Source organism: Perna viridis, chromosome 10 (assembly GCF_037379345.1).
Source record: "Perna viridis isolate PV_CMFRI_1.1 ecotype Kerala chromosome 10, ASM3737934v1, whole genome shotgun sequence".
In the NCBI taxonomy this organism is placed as follows: Eukaryota; Metazoa; Mollusca; class Bivalvia; order Mytilida; family Mytilidae; genus Perna; species Perna viridis.
In genome coordinates, this window is record NC_142454.1 from 27,462,143 (window position 1) to 27,486,198 (window position 24,056).

A 24,056-nucleotide genomic window follows, 5' to 3' on the forward strand; every position below is an offset into this window, starting at 1 on the left:
ATGATTCGATTTGTATTTAATCATCGAAACTAGCAAATATTTTCCGAGACTGGTTTGGCGCTCAATTGCACATACGCAAGTATACCAAAATGAAGCTGCCATTATGCTGTTTTTCAGCTCCTGAAAATGCATGTACAAACCGGATATTTATGTTTTTTCTTGTCATAAGTATACAGAACCAAGTTGATAATACAACCATAAACGCTCCCTACGGGAGCGTAATAAAAAAAGATCCAAAATAAATATTGATGAACAGACTGTATAAATATACACTGCGTTAAAACAAATGGTTATTCTTTAAACAGACTAAGTTTTGATCGGTTTATGTAGCTTACTTTGATTACTCTGAGGTCTTCTTTGACTCAGTGTCTCAGCACTTTGATTTTATATTAGTCGTTGAGACTCTAGTCTTCAGACCAGTAGATTATATAGTACTTCTGGTTACACCTAAATATTGTAGCGGTATATCATACTTATCTATTTTATGTTGGTGAAGGATTTAATTAATTATTTATCTTTAAGAGTGTTTAATTAACACTTCAAACTATATTTTTCAATTATGCAACAACTGGATAGCCTTGTTATAATATCGATTGTATATAGTGTAAATTACTGTCAACTTTGTGCTGCTTGTCGTTTCTGTGCCCTTCATTTGTCTTTTTTTCACTCTAGGGAAACCCGAGGACTCTACAATAGAGGAGCACCAGGTATATACTCCAGTTTAGGAGAACCAGGATTTCTGGTTTGAAATTTCTGTTGTAGCCAGCGGTTGACATATTTGTATGTTAACTGTTTCTATCTTCTACGCTTGGTCTTAAGATTTCGTTTCTGAATATGAAACTTGAATAAGCCATTACGGTCAGAGGAGATCCAGGGGAAAGAAAAACCTGGGATTGGAACTTCCCCTTTTGTATATAAAAGTTTGATTTCGTGCATTGTCTTTGGAAGAAGACCAATAACAGCCCGTATCACCCCTGCTCCTGAACAACCATTATATTTTAAAGTGTAGAATGTAATTTTCTTTCCGAAATTTCTCCCTCGCAAGTACGCGGTTTTATTTTCCAATAAAACCTATTGAATAGTAGCTAACGCTCGTCCTGGATGTTTTTCACTACAAACTTTCTCCCCCAGTTCCCAAACATCCCCTTACCAACTAAAAAAGTCGAATCATCCGCCACAGTGGAAATAGGTTACTATGGAGCACAAGTACACTTGGAACATAATCGAGCCAGCTATGCCAGTTCAACTCTTTTAAAGGTTAACTCGTTTAACATACATGTAAATCGGGGCTAACGTACACAGAGAACTGTCTTGCAACTTCCAAAAGCATAGACGAGGTTTGTTTCCACTACAATGTTCCCACTGAGAAGAAGAAATTTATACCCGAACTATACCTAACCAACGTAGTATGTACTCAAAGAATAATATTCAAATCAATGACAGTATACTGATAGTTATCGTGCTAAAAAAACAGGAGGCCAGGAGACTGAATCGCTCACCGAGTTAAATTTTGTCTTGAACAAGAAGTTGTCTAACAATTTTGACTCAAGAAGACTTTGGTAGGACTTATCATAAGGACCATTAGATGGCTTAACAGATTAAAATGAAAATTTGACCACAGATAGATCTCATCATACTGAACATTTTTCCCCTTCGTCAGAATTTGGCTGAACCTATTGGTTTTACAGATATATGCGAAAAACTGCCTTTCCCCTGTCTTCTATTTTTAGTAACAGCAGCGATGTCTTTTGACGGATCAAAAATCTAAACATAACATTTGTGCAAGATACACCAAGGAACATTCATACCAAGTTTGATTTCAATTGGTCAATTAGGGTCAGAGGAGAAGATTTTTGAAAGAAATAACATTAAAAAAACCGTCGAAAAAGGGAAATAACTCCTAAATGGCTTGACAGATTAAAATGAAAATTTGACCACTGATAGATCTCATCATGCTGAACACTTTTACTCAGTCAACATTTGGCTATACCTAACGGTTTTGGAGATATATGTGAAAAACTACAGTCAGACCCCTATGTTCTATTTTTAGTAACGGCGGCCATGTTTTTTGACGGATCAAAAATCTAACAACTCTAGTGCAAGATACCCTAAGGAATATATGTACAGTTTCATATTATTCCGCTCAGTAGTTTCAGAGGAAACTTGTTAACGGACGACGACGACGACTGACGACGACGACAGCGGACGCCAAGTGATGGCAATAGCTGCAAGACTCAGTTTTTAAACACCACGTGAGAAAGTGGGCAAAATAGGCATACTTGCAAAATGTATATCCATGGTAAACTCTAAGAGTATATGATAAAAAAACTTCGCCAAGCTCAGCATGATACGACCGCAGTGGTCAAACCTTGAACAGTTGGGGCAAATGTGGACACAATATTAGTTTTGACACACATGCATCGGGACTTACAATTCATTATGGACACAGCAACTGGTTTCGTCATAATATAGTACAAAATTTAAAATTCAATTAAAAATTTTCGAAATCAGACCAAAAATTCAAAAATTTATTTTGACCTTTGAACCAATATAACTCGAAAACCGTACGAGATAGCTGAAATCTTATTGAATAATGCAAGCAGCCAATTTTTAAAAAAGAGAATCAAATTAAAAAAATCTCGGACCAAAAATAAAAAAAAATTATTGCCTTGACATCAGAAAAATGCATGTTTCTGGCCCCTTTTTTGGCCTCTAATATCAGGAAAAAAACCATTACACCATACTCAATCATAGACTGATCACTGTGATAAAAACTCTTGTGAAACAAAATCATAGACATTCCAATCATTTTACTGGATTCTATAAAATGTTTGTTTTAGGCAACATTTTGGCCCGTAATTCCAAAACGATTAGGGTTATAACATCCAATATCAATACCAAAACGATTAGGGCTATAACATCCAAAATCAATACCAAACTCTCTTTTGTGGTTTCAAACCTTGTTATAAAATTGTATAAAGGTCAACCAACTAGTACTCAAGTTATCGCACAAAAATAAAGTGACGACGACGACATCCCATGCATACCAATATACGACCGCAATATTTTATGCGGTCGTATAAAAATGTATACATTTGTTACATCAAATAAAACCATTCGGACATAAAATGTATCCGTATTTTTACGTGATAAGTAACTTTAAAAAAATACCTGTATAAGAGATAAAAATTCGGATTAATATCATCAAGTACAAATGTACGTGTTTTCATATTCTAAGTTTACTATGTACGTTGGGGCATATATAAAAAGATAAATACTTTCAATCAGTAGTATACTGGTATGGTGACATTAACTGGATTTCAGTGATCCACTGCTTTGTAGACTAGCAATACTGTAAGGTAGATGCAACAAATAATAATGCTGTGTTTGGTAGTACATTGTATTTAACTCATACTTTGAGTTGATAGGTAAACTATACCTGCACTCTTTCTTTAGAAACTACATGTCAAATCGAGATTTTCTGAAAATATCTTCGCACGCTGTACATCGGTGAAAAAAAAATCTAGAGTCAATTGATTAGATCAGTTGAAAAGACACTTACAACCTTAACATCATGGATAACTATCTAAATTTGGATTTGAATTAAATTGGAAAACAGCCCTTGTGAATGTTTCTAGTCACCAAATCTGGTTCCCCATTTGAGTTGAGTTGAGTAAAGTACGATGTGCAACTGGTCAATCCAGCACCATAATTTATACCGCGCCATTTTCTGGACAAGAGACGATCGTTGTAATTCCCGTTTGGCTGATGATGTCCTTCATGATTTCCAGCTTTAGTTGTTTGGTGAACAGCCAAAATAGTCTTGGTTCCGTCTATTGTAATATGCTTCCGCTTCCTAGCATACAAAACTAACCAATTGTCGTATGCTCTTCGGCCAATCACAACTTCGGCACAATCCTTCCACGGGTAATTTGGTGTTGTTATGAAGTAGTCTTCGGCAAAAGTTGTAAATAATTTCCCCCTCTTTCCTGCTTTGGCGACGTTGTCAAAAGTTGATGCCTCCTGAGCAGTAACGTACTGGACATTTGTTCTCTGTCCCACCATCATCATTGGGACCGAATAGTCAACTTTAAAGCTTAAAGCAGAAAGTAAAGTCGCTACCAAGCCATCAGTGAATAATATATCTCCATTTGAATACGCATAGAATTTTGATTTAAATTTAGACATAGCTTGTAAATACATGTATTTCAAAATTGGAATTCCTACGGCAGTTTTCGTAACTGGTAGAACATTCCAACCACGTGATTTAGCTTCAGCGGCTAATCCGGGTTCGTCTGTGAATAGGACTGGGTTGACAAAGGGGGATAATGCTTCCCAGTTATTAATAGTACTGTTATGAACCAAAAATTTGTCTTTCTTCGTTGGCCAGGTGGTAAAGAGGGTAAGTAAAGGAACAGCTTTGTCCTTACTTATTGCATCCTTAAGAACGTTAATTCGGTCTTTGAGTGTTTTAATATTGGATAAAGTCTTGTAGAAATCGCCGGATTCAGAATCTTTGGAAATGGTTGATTTTAAAACGGTAGTTGTAGCACCACTTGTATTTTCACTAACACTAGATTTTGATACATCAGGTCTTCCCTTTGAATGAGTATTTATAGTTGTTTGAGTATTTAATTTAGAGTGTAATTTCGTTGCTAGAAAGGTAGATTTTGTCTCCGTTCCATTACCGCTCTCAGTTCTTTGATTATTTGAAAAACTTCTTACCCAACCTTCAACTTTGTGTTTCCATTTTTGAAGGTCATTGATTGTATCTTTCATCATATCATTGACAGTTATTGTCCGAAAAGTTAAGTTTGAATATAGATACAAGTAGACCACCGTGCACGACAAACATATTAGAACAACGGAGTAGTGGCTGCGCCTCGAGCAATGCCCAGGTGTATCTGTCCTTACTTCTTTCATGTGGATATGAGTAGCATCTGAAATGATAAAATTTACGTCTAATCAATGAAATTAATAAAAAGCTTCGCCTTGCGCAGCATGATACGAATGCAGTCAGTTAAACTCTGTTCACTTGGGGAAAGTGTGGACACAATATTTATTTGCTAATAATAATACTTCTAAAAGCTCATGTAAAGGCAGGAATTTACATAAGAAATTGTCCTGTTTGGCCCCTTGCCTTATATCTCGAAAATCGTCAGCGATATCCAAATTCTTATAGAAAAACGCAGGCCGGGTTTCCATGAGAAATCTGATATTAAAACAACGTTTCAAAACCAAAGCAAATATTAATAAGCCGTTTTTTTTTCTAAGTGTGATCCCCTTTGGTTATAACTAAAAAAACGTCAAGAGACATCTGAAATCTGATTGCAAAATCCAGGTAGCGATTTTCCGGGGGAATTTAATAAAAAATTAAAACCAAACCAGAAATAAAAACACTTTATTTTTAGGATGTGGCTTCATCCCCCCTCCCTTTCGACAGACCGATGATGCTAAATGTTATTCAAACTATGTTCAAATTGTTAGATACTCTTAATACAGAATTATGTATGAAACAAAAATGTCAAAATTGACCCTCCTACATCAGTTTTAAATTTGTACTCTTTTTGTAGAGCGGTAGGTAGGGGCCAGTTACCCCATTTTAAATAGTAAGCTTCTTCAAGCTAAAGTTACCGCATGGAAACGAAAAATTTAACAACGCTGCTGACGACGATGACGACAACACCGACAATATAATGACGTAATACGACCGCATTTTATTGTGGTCGTATAAAAAGCAAAACAGGTGTGTACTATGCGTTGTAAAAGGAAGGAGGTACAGGTAGTGTGGTACGTTTTCGCTAGGTGCAACGCCGGATCCCGGAAATTCTAGGTGGTAGGGAGACCCCATACCATCATTTTATTGGACAAAATCTTGGCAAAAATGAGCCAATAATAGCTGTTACACCCTTTTTTCTGGAACATCTATTCAAAATATCTTGATCCTCCCTTGTAGTGTCCCACATATTTTAACCTAATCGGAACTACTCAGCCTGTCTCGTTACACAGGAGAAAAATTTAGTTATTATTTTTGAGTATAGCGGAAATGGACGAGTGGTTTCGACTTATTTTTAACCATGAATTCTGTACATTTAATAAAACATCTTGACAAAATGAAGTACATGTAATTCATGTTCACTTCACAAGTAGAAGTGGAATTTACTACACATCTCAAGTACGTTTATACATGTAGCAAATATACATGAGCATGTTGCCTCTGTTTTGGACAAATGCATGCAGTGCTTGGAAATTGAAGAGCTTTCAAGTACATTGTTTATGTGTACATAAACAATGTATATTACAGTCACTGTGATCAACAAAAATTATGGCGAACTCATACATGTACAGTCATAAATTAAACAAACGGAGCTATTGTTTCAAAACGGGGGCACATATACAATGTATAAAGTAAATAAATATAAAGCTATCTTATCATTCTTAAATTCCATAGTCATGATAGTAATGCCAATTAAGGAGTTAGATTTTCATTAAGTCGTAAAGGTTATAATATTCTCACAACTTTAAGAACTTAACAAAAAAAAAAACAAAAAAACAAAAAAACAAAAAACAAATAGATGGATTTTGAATCACAATGGATGACACATCATGCATTCAATTTTACTTATAACAAACCACTTGCAGTACAAAGAATAGACGTGCGTCATGATGTATTTTTAAGGTTGAAATCTACTGGTAATTTGTGCACTTAATAGCCATTTTCTAAGCTTTCGTTTTCATGAAAGTTGGCTCTAATCATAATAGCTTGAAATTGCTTAAGATTTGAACACAATTGTATATTCCACTTCAGGGAGTAAAGCAGTTTTTTTTCTCTTCAATCAAATTGTACTGGCATGGTTGTTCCAAGTACACAATTGGATCAATCAATGCAAAAATAATAAATAAATAACCATTATTGTTCCCAAATGATGTCTCAGTGTTCAATAACAATGAAGTCTTCATGTACATGTATATATACAATATCTACTATCGACAACGATTGGAGTTAATATATCCATGACATCATGACCAAGTGTTGACTGTGCCAGTGTGGATCTGCACTGCCGGTAGACCAATTTGAACACAGTTGTATATTCCACTTAAGGGAGTAAAGCAGTTTTTTTTCTCTTCAATCAAATTGTACTGGCATGGTTGTTCGAAGTACACAATTGGATCAATCAATGCCAGAAAATAATAACTACAGGGTGACCTTCGGAAGGCCATTTGTTGATCCTACTAAGGTATCCGATAGCAGTGGGTAAACACATACATGTATATGGCAACGGTGGAAAGATCCTTTGGTGAGCCAGGGAAGTCCCTTTGCCGGATTACTATGAGAAGTAAAATTTTTGATATATTTTACCCAGTGCTCTGCATAATACATATTTTCAGTTCCATTTTGTTCCTCTTACTTGTCGATATTCTTTATCTCGCAATAACGAGTTCAAGGTCCGTGAATCCCATCCTTTTTGGTTGGAACATTTTGTTAAGTCTGTGGAAAGTTTGGGTAAAAATTAGTTAATTATAATAAAAAAAACCATTTCTCTTAGTTATTTTCTGCTCCCCCCTCGAACCCTGACTGACTAAATTAAAGTAACATGAACTTTAGTGTCAACTTGGTAATAGAAACCTTAGGAGCTTGTAGTAGCTTATAGTTGTGAAAATGTCAAGTTTTTAAGTAGCACTCCTGCTAAGAATCATGCAAATTTTTAATATGTGATACACCTAAAAAAAGGCTAATCATTTTTCTTTTTGTTATTAAATTGTTTTGTGGGTCTTTATTAATAAATGTATTAGCACTCATTCCAATCTGTCTGCTCTTTTGAGATAATCCACATTGAAAATCCAATAGTTTTTATTGTATTTTAGTGTCATTTACAGAGTTATCTCCCTTAATTTTGAATTCTACTGTATATTCTAAATAATTTTACCTCCTAAGAACGAGGGTTATACCTTAATTTCTGTCAACTGTAACATTTTAAACAAAATGCCAAAATGCCAAAAATATCAAAGACTGAAGTCTTCAAAGTCGCTAATATTCACTGTCACTGATTTTGGCATACTTTAAACATCCGAAATGGTACAAATGCGATATGCTCTAAAATTGAGGGACTTCTGCAAAAATCTTGGTTCCGTTCTAATACAAGCAAAAAAAATACACGCATAGACATGTGTATGATATGTTTTTTTTTTTTTTAAAGGTACGTTGTAGCGATCTTTGGGTCGCTTATGGTATTGACAGGGAACCAGTTTATGAACCAGATTAAGCAGCTGTATTTCAGGATATTGGGATGTGCTAATGCATATGATCTATAAAGTCTTGTAACTAGCCTCAGTGCCTGAATCGGAAACTGTGTAATGTTCAAAGCTAACAGATCATTTCATGTAAACTTCTAGTCCTCATTCAAGCAAGAAACACACTTAGAACTCGCGTGTATGACATTTAAGAGATACATTTTTATCTCGTATGAATCTAGAACTAGAACGCTGTGGCGATGAACACGGCGAAGATCTGCTGGATTATGTGGCGTATAACTAAACATTAATGCAAATCATATTCGAATATTAAATACAGAAATTACGACTGCAAAAAGTCGCTAACACTATTAGCGACTTAAACATGTAGGCTTTCCAACCATGAATCACATTATGCATGATTCTTACCTAGAGTACTACTTAAATGCATAGTTATGCAGTTCAACGTACACATCTCAGCTTAAGATAACAAATATAACTGGAACGTGTTTGCTAGAGATGTTTTTGTACAAGCACATTTAAATTACAATTATGTTTACTTCATACATGTATTATGTTTACTTCGCTTGAATATCAAGATGCTTAAATCCAAAGTAACCATCCAATGTGCGACTGGGCGTTTAAGTTTTGTGTATTTATAATAGAATTGATCTTATATTTAACATTTTTAGTACTTTTTAAAACCAGAGTCTTTTGTTCAGAATCTTGAGCACTTGTAGTTAAAGGTTGCACCTTTGTAACATGCCCTGTTAGATGTCCAAATTCATGTATTAATTTAAAATATGTATACAGTCGTGTTCTAGCACTAGGTAAAAAGAACTTTATACGATTTTAGTTGCATTGTGTGTTTGAGTTTTAAAAACTGTACTTATAGTCTATAGTTTGTCCATAAAATGTGAAGTTTTATCTTAAATAAAATTTCATATTGTGAATATTTGTCTTAACTGTGACTTTGGTCCGGGACGTTGTGTGTGACATTTTAAATGTACTAATCATATACATGTACATGTACCTAAGTTTCCTTATAGAAATCGTATAAGTGTTTAAAATCACCGGGAAAATGTCCATACCTATATATTCCGAAGTTTCTAAATGTTTCCTCCGAATAGCTGAAACGCGCAACCGTAATTTTATTGGTGAATTAAGTAGAACTCCATCTGAGAATCATGCAAAATGAGATACTTAGTTGCAAAGCTTATCGGTACATATTATATTTGATATTATAGTAAACAGAAATTAACATCTTGCTTTTCAAAAAACCCTTGCTCTTAGGAGATAGAAGTATATATATATGACGTATGGTAGAGTCAAAATTAAGGGAGACAACTCTGTAAATTACACTAACATATAAAAATGAACCATTTGATATTCGACGCGAGTTATTTCATATAGATCAATGAAGCAACTTAATAACCGAAATAATAATGTGTAGACTTTTTGGGGTGTATCACATACATGTAACACAGAATTTGCTTGCATGATTCTTACAAAGACTGTTACTCAAATTAAAGCTATAACACGTACATGTATAAAGGTGTGGGTGTTTATGATATACCTTGAGCAGCTAAGGTGCAGGAGGTCAACTAATTTCTAATTCTACGTATAAATGTTCATGTCTGGACACACGTGTGGAAAAAAAAATTAATCAGGGCTTTTGTTTACAACCCTCCAATACAGTAAGTCTGAAAATATCCATAACTATTTGTAATGTAAAAAACTATCCATGGAAACTTTTATCAGAATTATAAATATTTCAGTAATCTGGGAAGATCATTTGCTAATTAAGTTGGAATTTAGATGGACATGTACATGTAGGTGCCCGTCCACCCCCCCCCCAAAAAAATGAAAAAAAAATACACTGACATAGGAGGCTAGCTCAGAAATATACAGATCATGCGCGTGGCATTATGATTTCCAAACAGAAGATTAAAGTTTTTCAGAGACTGTCCATGTAGAAATCAGGCAGTTGGCACTTGGAAAATTATACCCCACGGTATTTGTTTGTTCCAATGCAATATTCATATCATATGTATATCAAATAGCACAAAGATTTTTTGTTTAAATCGACAATTGATGGCATGGGAAATGATTTTTAACAGTAACAAAATTTTGCATAAAATGAATGTTATCTCCCTTTTTCAATGAACTTCAATGCTTTCTCTGTGTTTTATTTCTTTTGATTAACCGTTGCAGTTAACAATGATAAAAAAAAAACAGCATTCAACATTAAGAAGAGATTTGCGATATGAAATAAGTGAAAAAATGTTGAGAACAAAATTCGTCATGTGCCACCAACTGCCAGTGTTGTTTTTCCTGGGATGCCCTCTTAATTGCTTGTTTACGGGTTATAAAAAAACAGAAAGCAATAGAGGAATTTACCGATACATGTAGTTGATTTGTTCGCACTGGTAACCACAATTTAGAAAACACACGTTCCATCAAGGATACATATTTGATATTATAATCAAACAATGGCAATATAAAAATAAAATTATTTCAAATTTTAAACCATTGAAATTCCTTAGACAAACATTATACTAGTAAACAGTGGTGGCCACTTACCGAAACTCGTAAGACCCATAGTCGTTCAATTTATCCTGAACAAATTGTAAAATCAGTTTAAAAGGTATAAAGCTACTAAAAACAGACACCCACAATAATCATTACATAATTCTAAATCAATTTCACGTAACTGGAGTCCATTCGCAACTGAACATGTATAATGTCTAAATATATCCTGTGCCAACACACATTTAATTCAGCTTTTCAACAATGCTCGTTAAATAATAAATTAGTACGTGATCAGCCAGTCTACTGTGTGGTAAAAACCGATAAAAATAATCAGAAAATAACAATTACATTATAGAAAAGAATATGAAATGAACATTTTGAAATGTAACATACCTGACATGACTTGACCGACCGTAATCTCCTTCGATCTTTGCGATCATTTAGTCACAGTTGAACGCAGTTTATGACAATTGTTTAAAGACCACGATTGTTACACCCCATATTTAATATAACACTTTTAAAAAACCACTTGACCGTAAAATTGGAGGAAGAAGTAATATAATCCTTTATCACACACTACACATTCGATACTCAAATTTATGAAGTAGTGTATTGTGTGACTGTGCAGTTACTTCTGTTGCTATTCCCAGTTACACACACACGTATGCGATATTGGTAAATTGTACCGCTCTTTGAAAATGTTACCATAGTTACGATCGATTGATAATTTGCGTGTAATGTTTTAGACCAATGTAGAGAATATGATATGTGATTCATATAGCGGTTTGTTTAGATTTTCCGTGTGAACGTCTTCACATGCAGTATGGAGAATACAAAAAAAAAGTTCATTTAAGGCAAGTCTTCGTAAGAACCTGGCAAAATGGAATAAATCTGAAACATAAAGAGACGAGCCAAAAGTATTCGGTCAACTGATAAGTTTCCAATACTTTTATGTAAAATCATACTTTTTCAAAAGAAAAAAAAACTGTCAAAGATTTCTTTTAAATATTTTTTAATTACATGTGTAATAAAAAAAATAAATGCTGAAATTAAAATTTTGTAGTTTGATGATGTTTTACAGTATCACGAGAGCTTAGTGCAGAAAAGAAATTAGTGTCATAAATAGTGTAAATTAAGTATTACGTCATCAAGTTTCTTAATTGGTATACGTAGTGGGTATAATAGCTCCTGAGAACTTATGTTATTTGTTACACATGCATGTAATATTTATCCATTTTCTGTCAAGAAATTTTTTTTTCAAAATAAACAGTATAATTATATATATTTTTCTTACTGTTTTGAAACCGATACATGACATAGTTACATATATAGTTATATAAAGTTTTTGATGCCCCGGAATTTCATCCGGATCACAAAAAGCATGAATTTGACACCCTTATTGTTTTCATTATTTATATATTGTGATTAATGAATAACGGTTTGATTAAATTAGCATACTGTGACTCCATTGTAATTATAATTCTCAATTGAACGTTTTATTGGGTGTGATCGCCTTTGATAATACATTAATTGGCGCGTTTTGAATTACCATATGAAAATAACCAGATTTGAACGTGTATGTGTTGATATCGACCGAAACAACAGGCAATGAAGAATCAAATTAGCCTCTAGCCATCCGGTAAGTACATGTACAATATTAGTAAACCTCCTGTCTCCTGTACATGTATATTATGTACATTAAGACTGAATACTTATTTTTAATCAGTATATACAGGCAATAACAGTGTAGTGACTTGAAATAAAGTGAATATATACTAAAGTTCGAATATATTGACTAAATATGATCAAAACTGCCAATACAATACAAAATACAAAAGTACGCCGATACGGGATTTAGCCGGCTTGCTACGCTTCAGTCCAATCAGTGGCGGATCCAGCGGGGGGGGGGGGGTGGGGGGTGGGGGGGGGGCGAGAATATTGCAATCTACAAATATTGTTGAAAAATTGTTCAAGATACCCTCAGAATGCAGGATTTGACTTAGGTTTAATATTTCAAAATTTTCTTTGGGGGCATGCCCCAAAACCCCCTAGCAAATTTGGATCACTTCGTGTATGATCTCCACCGGTGATCCTGTCAAGAAATCTTTTTGCCCCCCCTTTACCTAAAACTCTGGATCCGCCACTGTCAATATAGTAAGCCAATATGGAAAACCATACGCAATTATACTATAAAACGGATGAACCGATTTCATATTGTCGTTATAGTTGCATTCCCAGTCTAACTGCAATCCTGATCATTTATAAAATCAAGTATAAAAAAAAAATTTATACGATGTGTTTTTCCCTACTAGTTAACACTACGATGAACAAGTAATTCAAGTTTGAGTCAAAGTGTTACCGTATAACATCAATAAATATAATATATAGTATACTATACCATCAACCCATTTTGGGTTGCTCAAATACATGTAGAACAATTCCAGAATAAAGCCACTTCTGAAAACACAACCCAATGCGGCATATAACAACGTTAACTTCGATATAATTGGCCGACTGTGCATATTTTTTCATACAGAGAATGCATTGTTAACGAAAGACTGGCTAAGTACCACCGCTACCCTCTAAGAATTGGATATGATAAAAATTTTGTCTATTGAAAAATAGCATAATTTTCCATGTGCATATTGTTTATTGTGTGAAGTGCAATAAACAAAATATACACATGGAAAATTTATGTTATTTTTCAATAGACAAAATTTTTATCATATCCAATTCTTATAAATTAATTTTAAAACATATTTTTATCTTTGAACATGAGAAAAGTAGCTCCGAATTTAAGAGAATAGGGGCATGTCAATATTTTTTTATCCATTGAGATATAACAAAATTATTTAAAGCAATCAGATTACAGTATTTGTCTCAAATCAATTCATTAAAAAATAACCTCGGATGCAGAAACTTTAAGGAGAATTTCTGCTTGCAAAAATTGCCGGCTTTGTAGTTATACGCGACTCAAAGTAGTTCCATCCACCATTGGCGCTAAAATTTGGTAAGATATTACTAGAAATAAAGAAAAAATAACTCTGTCAATAATTTTGGTTCGAAGCGAGGAAAAAAATTGTACTGGTAAAAATTTGAACTAGTAAAACTACAATTTCAGAATTGGATCGGTCGAATTCTTGGCAGATTGTTCCGCCTATTGCCTCCGAGGTTTTTCTTTTGTGTAACCAGAAAGTCTGAGGAGTTCCAATTCCATATTTTACTAGTCCGCCATTTCTTATTTGTGAGCATACCGTTAAATATAGTCCGTTTCTTCATACTGTCCCGTCGAATTCGTCAATATGACATAAGTATTGAATGAATAAATGAATGAATGAATGGATGGATGAATGGATGAATGATTAAAGACATTTATCATGCAAATCAACCCGGTGACACACAACCCCTGGATCAAAAAGAATGGGTTTATCCCTGAATCCTGAAACAATTACATACAATGTATATTCAAAATATTCAGTCCACAAAATACAAAAATAATTCATATGATATGAAATATTGTTCATCCTTACATTGCATGCGGTAAACACCACTATACTTAGAACAATGAAAAAACCCCAGTAATGATCATATCTCAAATATTAATGTAAAAAACAACAGCAATATATACAGCTATCAAATGTTGGCTTCGTTTTGCTCAGTGACATAATACATACAGTTTATCCAATTACTAGTCAAATCAGGACCAGGATGTACCCCATTAATCAACTCTGAGTAACAATACCTAATAACCTGGTTCCCTGGTCAATATCATAAGCCACCCAAGGATCGCGAAAAGATAGACTCAGGTCACCACAATATAGGGTACCGATAAATGCGAAACAAAATCGAAACGAAACGAAATAAAACTAAACCTGTAAATTGCGAAACGAAACTGTAAAATGCGAAACGAAACGAAACGGAGAAAAGAAATGTACGTGAATTGTAGCCACACACACACACACACACACACACACATATATATACATACGTCTCAGAATGTGACGCCTCTATTCGCTACACTGCTCCATCGGACGAAATGGATACAGGGAAGATAATGTAAACTTATGGAAGGGTCTGAAAAATTTGTATTTACAACTTTAAAACCAAATTATGTTCAGATCAAACCATGGCCTCTTGCTGTCTATGGCTGGTGAGAGGCAGCTATGGTGTTAGTTATCTGCCCCTTGAATGCCTCGATGGTACTAGTATGTTCGGCACTATCTGGAATGCTGTTCCATCCCTGATGGTTCTGGAAAGAATGAAAATTTGTAGGCGTTTTGGTTGGTGTGCAACTGTCTATAGTTTCCCCGAGTCCTATCATCACCTCAGTGTTGTTTAGTAGATACAGCTGGTATATCTATCATGTCATGGTTGATTTTACACATCATTATAACTAGCATTGATTTTAGTCAGCGTTCTTCTAGGTTTCCCGTTGTAGCTCCTTCACCAATGATGTAACACAGCCAGGAGTTCTGTCGTAGTAATTGCCCTTGACGAATCTTGCTGCATTTCGTTGTACATTTTCTAGTGACTGTATGTGAGACTGTTAATAGGGATCCCAAACTGTGACTGCATATTCAAGTGTGGGTCTAACCATGGTTTTGTAAGCAGAAGTTTGATGTCTGGTTCACATCCACATATATTGCGGCGTAGGAACCCTAGCCCTAATTTCCTCCATAATTCTGGATGTTACATGTAAATACCCAATATCGATGATTAGCAATTGGCTGAGTATTCCTAGTGATGATGTTTTTTTTTTAGTTTAGACCTTTCATTCGGATCTCTCAAGACTAGCTATATCAGTGGAATTTGGATAGTAACTGGATTAAATATTGGAGCATCATTGAAAAAAAACCTTCCATTTAAGCTTCAAAAGACCAGTGTAAATACCACAATTGTAATTTCCATCTGTTGACATTAGATATTTTTTGAAGTTTTTTTTGAATGAATGAATATGTATTTATGGCTATCACAGTATTTCATTTAGTAGCCGTCGGTATGTCCGTTCGTGACTTCGTCCATGGCTACTAATCAACCTCAGTTGTGTATTATGTCATATGCAGAGACTAAAATTATTTAATGAATGTATTCAATTTCTGATTAGTTTATACGCTGTAACCGAATTTGGGTCCGTTTACCCTGAATAATCCGCGAAGCGTATTTCTTTTAAATTCGAATATGAGAAGGTATAAAGTAAATAAAATAACGTCATATTCGCTCAGCCAATCAAAAGTCAGGAGACGTCACTGCTGACCGGGATTGTATTTGACAGAAACTTGTGGAACGGCAATAGTACCAGGCTTCCAGGTAACAATACCTTATTGCACCCTTCTTCCTGCACTGGTGAATGCAGAATAGGTGTAAGTACACAATTACTGGTGTTCACAAATTATTGATTTTTGTAAACAAGAATTCAATTTTTCTTGCATATCACCATATATGCTGGTATACTTCATGTAAGTAGTTTTATTCTGAGAGTATCTCTGACTTTTACGTACCAATCGTAGTAATAGTGGCCAAAATTACATTACACATTGGTATACGATTCAATTTATCAAGAATCCCATTTATAAGATCTTTATTTTTTTACATGATCAATGGGCTTCCCATCATCATCATCATCATCATCATCATCTTCACTATTCACAATCCCTGCCAAGAGTACAAATATCTGGTATTCCAGCGACGAAATAATACAAGTTTTTCTCCGTCAACTGATCTCAGCTTTTGAACAGCTATATCACTAAGTTTATTCGACTTTCCACCAGACACATCTTTCAAATACTGGCAGTTCAATTTCCCCTAAACTCATCGACCTCGGCTCGGACTAAACACTTAAGTATGAGGATTCATGATATCTACGAAAAAAAAAAAAACAATACAGTCACAATATATTATACAATTGACGAACATATATGCAGCAAACACCACTTTGTATGAACAGTCAAAATAAACCCTGAATAAATAAGAACTAATAACGGACATAATCCTGAAATCGAACTGGCGGATTTGTTTGTCGACTCGATTGACGAACGGACATTTCCGTCTCCGGTTGCAAACTTTCATTACCAACAGTCACGGTTTCCACATCCGGACTGTCAGTCAAAGAAATCTAATTGCTCATTGGAGTTGGAAGAACCAGAATCTCGTGAAATGGTCCGTACATGTAGTAGCTAAAATGTTTTCTGAACATTCTTTTGACTGTTCTAATGTGAGGTAATCAGTGCAAATGATATCAAGCGGTTGAGTTGAACTAATATTGAACAATTCGGCAAACTTTCCAGATTTAGACTTTCTGAGTATACAGTTGGGATATGTGGAAATCTTCTGCTCGACGTCACTGTCAACACCTGGCCTTAACCAATGATAACGTGCAATCCCGACCCTGATGTCCAACACCATCGTGAAGACCAACTAGAGCAGTTTCACGATACGTATCAGGCAACACGAGTTGGAATATTTCTTCATCATTGATACAAACCCCTCGGTGTAAAATCCCTTCCTTGCATAAATCATAATTTTCCCCAATCCCTCAGAAATATTTTAACATCCCTAGATTCTTGTAAAGTCTGACGTTTCGTCGGTCTGTTCCCGGACTTTAAAAATGTACAACTCTGTTTATTATGGTGTCGGTATTTTGCTCCTTTCTCCAATCTACATGTCCCAAATCTGATGTACTGTGTGACTCATCTGGCTCATTGTCTACAACCTGAATATCATGGGAAAGTAATATACTTACAATAACTGGTTGTCCTGGTTGTGAGACATTTACCGACTTGCATATGACGTCATTTGATACAGTTTTCGACTTTAAAAAAGTTCTAGACAAAAGATCTGCGTCTATATTCGCTTTATTTGCTCGTTATAAGTAAACGTGAAAGCATATTAACTGGACTACACAGCCACCCATTTATGGCCAATAGCATCCAGCTTGACCTTGTCTAACACATACATTGTGTGTTAGTGGATTATTGTCCGTTTTGACTTCAAACTTACTGCTTAACAGGTAATCGTGAAATTTGTCCGTAATAGCTCATTTCAAAGCCATAAATTCTCTCTTATGAGCTGAATAATTTCTCTCGGTCTTCTCAGACTACGGCTTCCATAAGCTACGACGCTCTCTTTTCCTTGGTTTTGATACAAGATGGCCCCTAATCTGGACCTACTTGCATCAACATAAACCATGAAAGGCAAAGAGAAATCAGCATATGTTAAACAGGTGGTTTTGTAAAACTTTTTATAATCGTGTTCATCTTTGCCCCACCACCAAGGAGTAGACTCCATCTTTTTATACTTTGCCCCTTTCTTGTTGGTATGATGTCCGATTAACAAATCATTCATTGTGACGGGATCTGTTTTTTATCCCGTCAGCTGAAAAAAATAACACCCAAGTACTTAACTTCGGTCTTAAAAAGTTCACATTTATCTCATCTAACCTTTTAACTATGACTCTTCAGACGTTTTAGTACTGATTCAAGTCTTTTAAAATGCTCTTGAAATTCATATAGTTCTGTACCTAAATGAATAATGCAGTGCAAGTTAGCAATAATTTGTGACAAATTGCTAGATCTGAACGAAAACTTCAATATTTTATGTTTATTGATGTTGGTATTTAGCTGTATCATGGTATAAAATATCTCAATTCATCTAAATTTAAAGAAATTGCAATTTTTTTCAAGAAAATTAATGCTAGCTTGCACTGCGTTGTACATTTATAACACAACTATATGAATTTCAGACTTCAAATCTTGTTTTTGACAGCTGTAGATTTATTCTAAAGTATGTTGTTAACATTTTTGTTGTTAATGTTATACAGAAGTTATAAAACATTTGTTCTCAAGTTTGACTTGTGCTTGTGTGTTATATACATATAAAGATGCATTTAGCAATGTTTCAGTTTTTTAATTTAATGTATTATTAAAACTATGAATGAAAACAATTCATTAAGGAATGTCCTAGATATTGGCTTTATCAGAACCTTAATTCCCCGAAAAATCGACAACAACTTCCTGTATCCCAAGTAAATTGGTTTATATTCTTATATCGTGGTTGGAAGCGAGGGTATCACTAGTGAGCCATCGCTCACAGATTTCTTGTTGAAGTTTTTATCTGTTAGACAAAAATATTTTTTCTAACAGCTTAAGAATCAAGGTTCTCGCAAAGTTATATAAGTGCATTGTAGGCTTTTGTAACTAAACCACTGTTGAATCCTGTCAAAGCATGTAAATATGCCATTTTTGCTATCTAATTGCCTTAATGTAATCTATATTACCATACAATCAGGCCAGAGCATCAACACAGCAGCCTAATCAGTATGAATACATATTCTGAGTTCTATCCGATTACCTGTCACCTCTACAGTACTAAAACAGTTACTAACAGAATCGCAATAAGGAGCAGTTTCGACAGAACCAAAAGTTAGTTAAAAACAAGTACTACCTTTTAAAAAGAGAGCCGACGGAGTAGAATTTTGTTGTTTTAACTTCGAAGTTTCTACATGTCTTTCAAGAAAATAACACATGGCACGCAATTTCAAATTTTCGATACAAATTTTTCGAATGCCACTAAGTTATCAGTATTTGGCCATTCGGAAAACAGAATTGCGATCAGGTGGCACGCGTTTCCATAGAAGAGCGTCCTTAAGGTCAAATGGTAAAAAGCTAAACTGTACCGACTGCGCCGGAAAAAAAAAACTTGTATCTTTCAGTACGTTTTGATTCCATATTCTTGTTCGATGGCTATATCATTCAGAGAATTAGCAAGTCCCATTTTAATTAAATGCAATGGTGTGAAATAATCTGAATAAACATTCACTGAAGACGGTGGTGTATAAAATCGACATACTAAACTTGACAAGAACTAATATGTTAGGCTGCTTTCAACGGGCGTTTTTCGTTGTTATGTGTTTAATATGTGTTAAGATGACAAATAAAAATAGGAATACAATACAATGATGGAAATTAAGCATGTTACACTGATTTTAATACTGATTACAAGCACATGTAACACCGTTTAAAAAAGCTTTGCAGCATGTTGTTGGTATTTGTTGGTACATTGTGCGACAGTCAATAAATTATCTATATTTTTGATGTTGTTGAAATCTTCTTAAGTAACATATGACTATAATTATGTTGTAAAACAGTATAAAAAAAGGATAGAGCATCAAGACAAAGAGCTATTATAGTTTCCTATCTATTAGTCATAAGCTTACTCAAAGACGACTTCATTGTACATTAATAATTTATAAAGTTTTCAATAATTACAATATTTTATGAATCAAATCTAATTTGGTATGTAGAATGACTTTAATAATAGTACTACAAATTCTTCTATATGATTTTTATAAGTTGATGTTCTCTTAAAAGGTATTTAAAGAAACAAAACAAGAAATTGCACATTTTGTTCAAAAATGTCGAGTAACAGATCATATAATAAATATCAGTACTATCAGTAGACATTTTTGTTTTTACAGAAGTAGACAATTATTTAAATGGTATATTATAAAACAGAATATGTTTTATTCATATATGCTGCATCATATTTCCGCAATTTGGCATTACATTTTCGCAGAAAAAAGAACCTTTGTCTTTATGATATTATCTAAGGCTGCTTAACATCTAAACCTTAAAATAATCAGGCAAAATATATCAAATTTCTCGTGAAGGGTAACAAAGGGAGTGTATATTCCCTGGGCCCGTGAAGCGAAGGTACTAATGAACGGGGAAAACAGATGCAGAAAACCTAAAGATGATCTATTTTTTGTTGCAATTCAGGATTTATGAAGAAGTAACCCACCTTTAAAAATTAGCAAAACTTCTTCCCGAATGATGCCCCACCATCTTCAGCAACTTTTCTCCTAAGGTCATGTGAGAAATTGATACGCATGGGATGGCTTGCGACTTTTCGACTGACTCCATGTCATAAGACACTCCGAATATAATGCAAACTTATTATACGGAATTCTAAATAATACTTCAAAAAATTTGACCTAAAAATTTTTAATAGCTCCACCGACCATTCTATTAACTAAACTATTTTGTGTAAAATTTAAAGTTTCTACATGTCTTTCAAGAAAATAACACATGGCACGCAATTTCAAATTTTCGATACAAATTTTTCGAATGCCACTAAGTTATCAGTATTTGGCCATTCGGAAAACAGAATTGCGATCAGGTGGCACGCGTTTCCATAGAAGAGCAACCTTAAGGTCAAATGGTAAAAAGCTAAACTGTACCGACTGCGCCGGAAAAAAAAACTTGTATCTTTCAGTACGTTTTGATTCCATATTCTTGTTCGATGGCTATATCATTCAGAGAATTAGCAAGTCCCATTTTAATTAAATGCAATGGTGTGAAATAATCTGAATAAACATAAATTGAAGACGGTGGTGTATAAAATCGACATACTAAACTTGACAAGAACTAATATGTTAGGCTGTTTTCAACGGGCGTTTTTCGTTGTTATGTGTTTAATATGTGTTAAGATGACAAATAATAATAGGAATACAATACAATGATGGAAATTAAGCATGTTACACTGATTTTAATACTGATTACAAGTACATGTAACACCGTTTAAAAAAGCTTTGCAGCATGTTGTTGGTATTTGTTGGTACATTGTGCGACAGTCAATAAATTATCTATATTTTTGATGTTGTTGAAATCTTCTTAAGTAACATATGACTATAATTATGTTGTAAAACAGTATAAAAAAGGATAGAGCATCAAGACAAAGAGCTATTATAGTTTCCTATCTATTAGTCATAAGCTTACTCAAAGACGACTTCATTGTACATTAATAATTTATAAAGTTTTCAATAATTACAATATTTTATGAATCAAATCTAATTTGATATGTAGGATGACTTTAATAATAGTACTACAAATTCTTGTATATGCTTTTTATAAGTTGATGTTCTCTTAAAAGTTATTTAAAAAAACAAAACAAGAAATTGCACATTTTGTCCAAAAATGTCGAGTAACAGATCACAATAAATATCAGTGCTATCAGTAGACATTTTTGTTTTTACAGAAGTAGACAATTATTTAAATGGTATATTATAAAACAGAATATGTTTTATTCATATATGCTGCATCATATTTCCGCAATTCGGCATTACATTTTCGCAGAAATAAGAACCTTTGTCTTTATGATATTATCTAAGGCTGCTTAACACCTAAACCTTAAAATAATCAGGCAAAATATATCAAATTTCTCGTGAAGGGTAACAAAGGGAGTGTATATTCCCTGGGCCCGTGACGCGAAGGTACTAATTGACGGGGACAACAGATGCAGAAAAAAACTAAAGATGATCTATTTTTTTTTGCAATTCAGGATTTATGAAGAAGTAACCCACCTTTAAAAATTAGTAAAACTTCTTCCCGAATGATGCCCCTCCATCTTCAGCAACTTTTCTCTTAAGGTCATGTGAGAAATTGATACGCATGGGATGGCTTGCGACTTTTCGACTGACTCCATGTCATAAGACACTCCGAATATAATGCGAACTTATTATACGGAATTCTAAATAATACTTCAAAAAATTTGACCTAAAATGTTTTAATAGCTCCACCGACCATTCTATTAACTAAACTATTTTGTGTAAAATTTATAGCAGTTTTATCAACAACCATAGGACTTAACTTCTGACTAGAAGTTTTAAAATCTCTAGTTTGTCTCTCAACCGATGTTTCTAGGGGTTTAAATGACCTTGTTGATCCTGTTGACTTAGTTGGCCTGAACCCTGACATCGACTGTTACCTTGGTAGCCTCTAATTCTATTCTGACCTTAGCTGTGCTATCAATATCTTCTGACTGCACATCAAGGAAAAGCAATTAAAATATGCTAATGGGAAACAAGTGCGTGGTATTCATTCCACTCTCTGGACACCTCTTTGTAACGTCATACAATCGTTGCACGACGAAACGTCACAGAACAAGGCTCGGCAAACACTTTTGAAAATACGTCTGGCACTCTCTTAGAGAAAACACTGGCAGTTAAGTTGGGTCTGATGCAGTCACAACTTTATACTCTGAATGAGCATCGAGGAGCTCAATCAACAACTCAATTTTCTTTGGGGTTAATGAATAAATAGCCTCCTGTTTAGGAATAGTGTCCCCGCTAGGAACCTCTCCAGAAGCCATAATAGTCAAATATATAAATGAAATATGCAATGAAATGAAATAAACTCTTCACGTTGAGGTAATTCCAAACAATGAAAGTGGGAAATCGCATACGGACCCACGTGGGGTCTGGGAGTAGGCCAGAGCGTCAACAGAGCAGACCAGCCGCTAGTAGGACATACTCTGAGTTCTTCGGTCAGATATCCCGAAGGCTGGGCTCTGCTACATCCAGTTACTAACATACATCATTCTACTGACACTTCCCCGCAAGGGGCGGTCTTGTGAGATTTGTAAGGATAGTCAAAACCTTAAAAACCACCAATCAAAATAAAACGAAATGAAAATTAACAATGAATGATGAAAACTCACCATATTATTTTTGTAATGTCTCTTTGCCGTTTTCCTCGAAAAGGGAAAGCAATATATTAAAAGAATTAAGATTTTGTACCGTGAACTCGAAATATGTGATTACCCATTCAAATCATATTGGCTGTAATAGGGACCCTAATAAATCACATTTTGATAAGGAATATCCGACTAAAAAGTGTTTGAACTTAAATTTATCAATTTTATGATGGTATAAAACGATAAAAATACTAAACATGCTGAAGATGATTTGATTTAGCACAAAAGTTAAAAAAGAAACCCGCATTTTTATGATCACAAATTCAATCCACAAAAATGTTCTTGTCTTGCCCTTAATTATATTTTCGACACTCCTAAACCACAGTCTGTCCTTATTCGACTAAGATTGTAGATAAGACCAATTATTTGCTAACGTTCGAATACTTATATAGCCTAAATATGATCAAAACTGCCAAAACAATACGAAATACAAGGGTGCGCCAATACGGGATTTAGCCGTCCAATACGGGATTTACCCGTGACGACTTGTAAGTCTTTTTGTCCTACGTATTGGACTGGTTATTCATTAAAGGTATAATTGTGTAAGGTTTTCCATATTGGCTCAGTTATTGGTCCGAGGCTACCCATATTGGACTAAGACGTAGTATCAACTGGTTAAGCATACGTGAAGACGGAAAAGTTAAAATTAGTCTTAGAACCAACTAGGCTAAGCGCGCTGCATGAAGATGAAGGCTACTTCGAGTTCATGCCTAAACTAGTAAACTATGATATTTCAGGGTTGGGATATAAGTTCTTCTCTCATA

At 34.4% G+C, this 24,056-nt stretch overlaps 1 protein-coding gene across 3 annotated transcripts; it reads right to left on the minus strand.

The window, feature by feature from the left end:
- Window positions 1–3,386: 3,386 nt before the first annotated feature.
- LOC148605208 (uncharacterized) lies at window positions 3,387–11,545 on the minus strand. 3 transcript variants are annotated; one of them, XM_088548440.1, is made up of 3 exons: window positions 11,158–11,545; window positions 10,816–10,859; window positions 3,387–4,940 (listed from the first exon to the last, which is right to left on the minus strand). In XM_088548440.1, exons 2-3 carry the CDS (start codon window positions 10,832–10,834, stop codon window positions 3,604–3,606), a joined length of 1,356 nt encoding a protein of 451 aa, XP_088404566.1. In that variant the 5' UTR covers window positions 10,835–10,859; window positions 11,158–11,545; the 3' UTR covers window positions 3,387–3,603. The 3 variants fall into 3 exon arrangements, with proteins under 3 accessions (XP_088404566.1, XP_088404569.1, XP_088404568.1); XM_088548443.1 differs by lacking the exon at window positions 10,816–10,859 and adding an exon at window positions 7,410–7,489 and having other exon boundaries at window positions 11,158–11,544; XM_088548442.1 differs by lacking the exon at window positions 10,816–10,859 and having other exon boundaries at window positions 11,158–11,540.
- Window positions 11,546–24,056: the final 12,511 nt, after the last annotated feature.